The sequence below is a fragment of the Xiphophorus couchianus genome, chromosome 4 (assembly GCF_001444195.1).
Source record: "Xiphophorus couchianus chromosome 4, X_couchianus-1.0, whole genome shotgun sequence".
NCBI classification, from domain to species: domain Eukaryota; kingdom Metazoa; phylum Chordata; class Actinopteri; order Cyprinodontiformes; family Poeciliidae; genus Xiphophorus; species Xiphophorus couchianus.
In genome coordinates, this window is record NC_040231.1 from 10320930 (window position 1) to 10328932 (window position 8003).

Here is an 8003-nt window from a genome sequence, read left to right on the forward strand (position 1 = left end):
ATTTAAGATACATACATTTTATTTATTTATTTATTTTATTAAATGTATGATTAAATCTTTATTTATCCCGATAAAAACCCATTGAGATCAAGATATCTTTCACAAGGATGACCTTTCAAGAAAGGCAACAGTACAAGTCATATAAAACAAGACAAATAGACACCAGTAACAAAAATAGGTAGTAGTTACAGCCACAATTTAAGGTTTGAAAACAGTAACAACTTAAAATACAAAAGAAAAACACACTGTTGAAAGGATTTGCGTTGTTGGTTTCTTAAAATGTAATACAGAGCATTCTGTGAAACAAGTTCTGACAGTTTCACTTCAGACTGCAGAAATACTAAAAGCTTTCTCTCCCTTTTCTGTTCGCACACGAGGAACAGAGATGTAAACTGCCATTGTAGCTTCAGGCATAACATGATACCAAGTTTGTATACATAACAATAAATAGTAAAAATTGCTTTTAGGAATCATAAATACCCTAACTGTTAGGGCTATTTCTGTCTTTTTTTTCTTTTTTTTTTAGAAAAGCCCCTCCGTTTTGAACTCTCGTATCCCAAAGCGACACCTCGACACAGCGATCACAAGTGGGCGGGACTTCCGGTGAGCGGACCCGGAAGATTAGGATACAAGTTTCGCTCTTGCTCCCTGCATCCATATGCTCGCTACTTTAAGCGTATTAATGTAATTTAGACGTTTTTTATTGTGTAGTATTAGCAACAATGTTATCTTTAGACTTCCTAGACGACGTTCGTCGCATGAATAAGCGGCAGGTAGGTATCGCAGCCTTAGTTTCCTGTCATGTAACGTCTGCCTCTTTGTACGATGACATACCTAAGAGCTAACCACAACTAGCCGCTCAGCGCTTCATAATTTCGCTCTAGACCGAGTTTCCGTTATTAACCACCTGCAAAGTTAACTGTTTTATGCATATGTGTGTTTTAAATCATTTATTTGTAACGTTGCATAAAGCAAATTTGCACATCGAGAGTAAATAACACTCTTAACTACACTATAACGGGCGATTTCCTCTAGTTGTGACAAAATACTGTCAATATGGTAGCCAGATGAGGTTCTTAACAAATTTCGTATAAATTAAACTGTCTTTCTGGTACTGCTTTAGTCATTTGATTGTCGATATTGTATATAAAAACTGTCTGCTTAACACTTGTGACTGTTCTGCCCATTGAATGAGATATTTTGCTTCCAGCTGTATTACCAGGTGCTGAACTTTGGTATGATTGTGTCTTCTGCTCTGATGATCTGGAAAGGACTGATGGTTGTAACCGGCAGCGAAAGTCCTATTGTTGTTGTTCTCAGGTAAATTTAGCATCATTATTTAACAATGTTCAAAGTTAGGCTGCATCACAATTTCACTCCCTGCTTTTCAAATTGAACTCCTAACCATCTGTTTCTAAGGGTGGGGCGTCCTTATTACAAAACTTAGATCAGGTATGTTATCATCAGCTATTATACACCAATTGTAAGACATGCGATGGTGTTTCTGCCTGCACCATCCCCTCAAAAGCAGAAACTGTCAAAATATCATTTGTTTTCTATTTTGTCATTGTTGAGGATTATTGCTGAAGTTATAGTTTCACAAAATATGCTTTATTTACCAGAATTTTTTTTTATTAAAAAATAGAAATCGGTAAGAAAATGTTTTCAACTTCATATATATCAAAAAGTCACTAAACAAATCCATTGAACATGTTTTTAATTGGCCCACAACGATGTGGTTTCCAGCAAGATTTCAAGTTCTTACCTAAACCAACTGCATTTTAACTGTTTACTTTGAAAGCTGAAGAATATATTCTTTCACTATTTTTAAATATCACACTCTGAAATGACAAACTTTACCTTTTTTGTCTAATGAAAGAACTGTCAAAACCTAATTAAAATTTATTTTAACCACTAAAAACATTTAAACTGACGACAATTAGTGTTGTGCAAAAATAATAATAATAATAAAAAAGAATTGTCATTTTAATGTCAGAGTTCTGAGATTTAACTTATTTTCTCAGAATTTTGACTTTAAGTGGCCACATAAAAAAAGCACTTTATTTTGACATGTTCATCCAGACACTTAGTTCTCCTGCACAACTTTTGCAGGTTGCAACAAAATTGAAGAATGTAATTTATCCCAGAATTTCAAGTTTCATTTTAGCTATGTTGATTTTTTACTTAATCTAATTTAGATGGGATTATCTAAAACCAAGGTCTTGACGTCACTTTAAAGATACACTGCTGCTTTTTCAGATGTAATTTTTACTGTGCAACACCTGCAACTATAGATATTTTCTCAAGTATCATTTTGTCTTAACCCAATCACCAATGCAATGTCTAGTTTGAAGTTTTCTTATAAAATATGTAAGACTTCACAATATCAGGAAGACATGAAATTGCAATATTGTTCAATATTGAGCTGAAAACATCGATTGCAAGTAGCTGACATTTTCCTGACCTTGGTCACCAAGATCTATACCAGGTTTGCAGAAAACACAATGACAATCCATCCAGCTGTCCAAGTATATCATTGGCAAGCAGAGTTTAAGTATATGCTACATGAAATATTATAAACATCCAAATAGTTCTTACTTATTCTGATATTAAACACATTAGAATTGTGATTTGAAATGTCCTACTTTGTTGTGATATTTGGTGTTACTGTTGGTTATTTTTGCATTACAAAGATAACGTTTGCTTAGTTTAACACATTTTACTAACATCACAACTATCATATTGTATAGTCTGATGCATGGCAATGCATTTTATTGTTTTCCATCTTTGTCAGCATGATATGTCTGTTCAGAATAAACTGTCGCATAACCTTAAAAACCACTGTAATGTCTGGTGCGATGCATTGTTATACACTAATCTGGTGTTTAATAAATGTGGTGGGAATACAGACTGGTCATCGACATAAGTATGGGAAACAACACCTAAAATCTGCTATTTTTAAAGTGTTATATCAATTTGTGCTTTTGCTAGCATGTTGGAAATGCATAATTGAAGACCCACATAATTTCAGATATATTGAAGCACATTTAGTTTTGACTATATTTGACATTTTTATTTTTCCTGAACAAACGTAAAAATAACCTGGGCTAATAAATGTTTACATTTCACATACAGGCATACTAAGTCATGCATGTTAACATAGCTGGAGAGATATCACTTCTCTGTGCAATATTCTAATCACAGCATAGGGGAATGATAACCTTTAGAAATTAGTTTGTCTCATGTGTGAAAACTAAGCTAACATCCGCTCAGTTATAACTCAGTTGGTGTTTCTCTGTTGTATGTGTACATAGCTAATATTGGCGAAACATTGCTTAATGAAAGTATCATTTACACTTGTAGTTTTATGCATAACGCCAGTTAAAATAAAATGAGATAAAAGATCAATTCCTTGATTTATTCTGGATCAAAAAGCAAACAAACCAAAAGAAAAAAAGCTGGAATTTTTTTTACTTAATACTATATACTTTCATGAAAATATTTTATTCTAACTAGTATAGATATTTACTTTACTTTGTGGTAAATGTAATTAAAAATAAAAAGTTTGAATGAACTTGTTTTGTTTTTTTTCTTTTTGATCTTCTTTAATTTCAGTGGGAGTATGGAGCCGGCTTTTCACAGAGGGGACCTGTTATTTTTGACAAATCGAGTGGAGGACCCCATCAGAGTTGGAGAGATTGTTGTCTTCAGAATAGAAGGCAGAGAGATCCCAATAGTACACAGAGTGCTAAAGATCCATGAAAAGTATGAATTCATGTTTTGGTATAATAACTTTTTCTTTTACCAGAATTTTCAATTTATTGCAATCAGAATGACTCATTTCACACCAACCATGAATTGAGGTGGAGAAAAAAAATGTTGGTTTCTCTTTCTGAATATTAAGCTGGTGTTTTGTTCACAGACAAAATGGAGACATAAAGTTCTTGACCAAAGGAGACAACAATGCAGTGGATGATAGAGGGCTGTACAAGCAGGGCCAACATTGGCTGGAGAAAAAAGATGTGGTGGGACGAGCCAGGGGGTAAGTGGTCGTTTTAGAAAAATAACTTGTGATTTACAGTAGGTTTGTTCTTTAAAAATGACAAATTCTGTCAGCTATTGATTTATGATAGAACAATTTATAGATCTGATAATGACTAAATATGTTAGACCTGCCTGCTTTCTTGTTTTACTTTGATCGCTTGTTCAAAAAAAGGAACCATTACAATAGATGCTTCATGCCCAAACGAGCAGAGACAGAACAGATTGCTAGACTTGAGCCATTGATCATTTTATTAGAAGTGTGTACATATAGGGCAGGGGTATAAGCAGGGCTGCATAAAGGCTTTCAAGACAAAGTTAAGATGGAAAATTCCAGCCCCAATTATTGGCTGGGCAGTTAAGATTAAGCTGACTGAGCAGCCAACCACCTGAACACACAGATTGGTGATATTGTGTCATGTGTAGTGGGTGCTGAGCAAAAACAAATGTGGTGATTTTGTTTTCAGACTTTTTCTTTTAAATATGTTGATATATTGTAAACAAACAGAATTGAGTCTCTCAGTTAAGAGGTGATGTGCTCCTAAACTGTCCTCTGCAGCAGAGTTTAGAAGCCTGCAATAGCAATGTGAAAATGATTGTCCTCCATTCTTTATCATAAGATTGAATGAAGCAATTGTAAATAAATATACAGGATAACACGGCCATTAACAAGTAAGGTTCACAGTGCAACACAGTATTTTGCTAGTAATGCAGCTCCATGTCAACTCACCCCTCTGTTCATTCCTGCTCAATGTGTGTTCAAAGTGGAGATGAACGAAATGAGAAAGTCTTGCTTCACTGATAATATTGCTAAATATTTTGATGATAATATTTGTTGCGATAGGTTCTTGTTTTCATTCCTTTCATCTGTGCTTCTTGCATTGTGACTTTTGTTGTGTTTTGGTATATTACCAACAAAACAAAGAAGCAACCTTTCAAAAAACAATTTTTATGGATGGCAGTAAAAAAAATTATCCAACATCTCCTTCATTACCTTGCTTATTTTCTACATATTGTCAAAGGAAGGGCTGTCTCACCTTTTATAATTCTGATTATGTTAGGTATATAAACACAACAGTTAGACTTATGGTCATAATGTTCTACACTATAAAATAGATGGGTTAATCTGGGGGTCACGCTGCATGATTTATTTATTTACTTTTACCTGAATTTTATCTGCGATTAGTTTGAACTTCTTGAGGTGGATCTGGATGTAATTTGTTACTGTACAACATCATGGATATAAATGCAAAACAAAACTAGGCATAATACAAACCAGATGGTATCCCATTTCTTAACCAGCATTTGTCTCAAGTCAGCCAATGTGATTGTGTTGGTCATACTAGTGCAAGCAGATTGCATAAAATGATCCTATAAGTGATCAATGGGTCCGAGGCCAGAACTGCAGGCAAGCCGTTATATCCTCCTGGTGAAACTAGTTTCTGATAAACATGCTTTGTGGGGCGAGCACTGACATTTTGGAGGATGGAGTTTGGGATTGACACTCCTTCTAGAATCTTATCTCGATATTTCTTTCCATTGAGACTGTCTGCAATTATGACAACCTTTTTTTTTTTTTTTTCTTCCAGTGAGGGACATACTGCCCTAATTCATCACATTCCCTCCAAGAATAACTGTTTGCGATTGACACATAGGATTTGGTAAATGTTTTTGTGGGCACAATACACACACTGACTTGTGCTGTTTAACCCACCAATACATTTTCCTTACATATGTTGTACAAGTCAAGGGGAAGTAAACAAGCTTTCCAATGGTGTGAGGTTTATAACCAAGAAGCATTGCTGCAACAAAAGAATATTTCACCAAACAAAAATGTTCTTACATTTTGTTCCAAGTATATATTTTCATATGGAAACACAGATGGCAGACCATTATCCCAATTGGCCCTGATATCATGATCATTATTGCTTTCTTTATTTTTAATAAGTTATATCCAAGCCATCTTGTAAAGATTATAACACGAGGAAAAGTTGTTTTATGCTAGAATGAAAATCTAAAAAGATAAATGTCAAATTTAAAGCTTTATGTCATCCCATTTGAAATAATGCTTAGTGCAGTAAATAAACTAAGATGTTTACACGTTGGGGTGACTGTAGATCAGTCGGTTGAATGGTGAGCTTGTAGTTAGAAAGTTGTGGGTTTAATTTCAGCTTCTTCTACATGTGGATGTGACCCTGGGCAAGGCACTTAACCCAAAGTTTCCTTCTGATCTGCATATTGGTTTATGAATATGTTTTCCATTCGGTGAATGTTGGTCTAGAGTAAAAGCCCCATGGAGTGATTGGTATGACCAGAAGAGTGTGATACAAATTCAGTCCATGTTTAAGACACTAGTAAGATTGCCTAACAGCGTTTTTTATCATTTCCAGGTTTGTGCCATATATTGGAATTGTCACCATCCTCATGAACGATTACCCCAAGTTCAAAGTAAGTTCATTGTTCCTTTAAATAAGTTACAGCTAATTTCTTTCTTTAGTTTTAATCGTAATTATACAACGCATTGTGACTGAGAAGTTGCTGTGTTCGTTTCCTACAGTATGCTGTTCTCTTCATGCTGGGTCTTTTTGTCTTGGTCCACCGGGAGTGAGGCGCTGAAGCTTCAGCACAGATGATGGATAAACTGCGTCCAGAAAACCTCAGTCATGCCTTTCAGAATATATTTACTTTTCTTTGTCAAACCCAACTTGATATTTTTTTCTTTTTTTGTACCATTTGTTCAAACATTTTGTAGAACTGTGGATAGTGTTTACATTTTCAAAAGTCCAAGCTTTAAAAGTATTTTTGTGAGGGAATTCACTAGGATTAACTTTCAAGTCAATTTAGTATCTGGTCTTCAGAATGTTAAATTGCATTCTTTAAGTTAAATTTAAATTAGCATTTGTTAATTGCCTCCTTATTTGTTGCTTCTGGAAATATGGAAGTGTTGAAATATGTTAAATTGAATATAAAATCTGTTTAGCATTCACTTTGGATTACACAACCTGTCTTATTTTGTCTGGCCCTTCACAAATGGATCATTTTCTATTAATGTAAAGAGTTCATTATTGTGGAAAAAAAAAAAAGAATTCACTTCAGTTTGTAGAATTGTAAGAAAATATGTTTAGCCAACCTTTTTACAACCCTATATTGGAAATTAAATTTGTGTCTGTCGTTGTTGAGAGACTTGAATAAAAAGAAACATTTTAAAGCTTTTCGGTAAATTTCTAATTGATTATGTATGGTTATAGTTTCCACAATTGTGTCACTCATGAATATTAAAATCTGTAGGATTTCACATTAAAAACATCTTTCATAAATGATTAAATAAATATTGTTAAATATGACAAAATTGTATAAAAGGTAACTTGCCAGATTCTGGCAGCAAAACAATTCAACGGCTTACTTGGTACATTTGTCAAGGTTTACGGACAGTAAATGTTCATTTATACAGTACTTAGCTGTTGTCCACCTCCTACATCATTCCCTCTCTGAACCAGAAACTGTTGGGAGCACAGTGAGAATTTTTTATTTATTTATTTTTTTATGTTGCCATCAACACCATCCTACCACAATCCTTAGAGACAAGCTGAAGTACAGAGAAGTGGCCTGTGTATGGAAAAAATATTTAAAAAGCGAGCATCAAAGCATTACACAAAAGAAATGGATGTTAAATCACAGATAGCAAAGGTATAAAAGATTTTCATATTTCAAATTGTTCATTCATCAGATTCTTTGATCAAAGGGTGCTGTAAATCATTGTTTTTTTCAGTCCTAATGTAAAGGAAGACATACATTTTCTGCACATCAGAAGTTTTAGAGAATTTTTGTTCCAGAATTGAGGAGTAAAAACCGTACATGCTGCCAGAACCTGTATAGTTCTGGTCCTGGAAAACCGGAGCGGTCTGAATGGTTTGTAATTACCAGACACATCTTTGGGCCGAAGATCATGAAGTGCTTTATAG

The 8003-nt window shown here is 34.2% G+C and overlaps 1 protein-coding gene across 1 annotated transcript; it reads left to right on the forward strand.

Annotated features, from left to right (window-relative positions):
• Positions 1-559: 559 nt before the first annotated feature.
• On the forward strand, positions 560-7253 carry sec11a (SEC11 homolog A, signal peptidase complex subunit). Its single transcript, XM_028015732.1, has 6 exons — positions 560-773; positions 1211-1320; positions 3616-3765; positions 3923-4042; positions 6432-6489; positions 6599-7253. The coding sequence occupies exons 1-6, from the start codon at positions 723-725 to the stop codon at positions 6647-6649; spliced, it is 540 nt and encodes a 179-aa protein (XP_027871533.1). The 5' UTR covers positions 560-722; the 3' UTR covers positions 6650-7253.
• Positions 7254-8003: the final 750 nt, after the last annotated feature.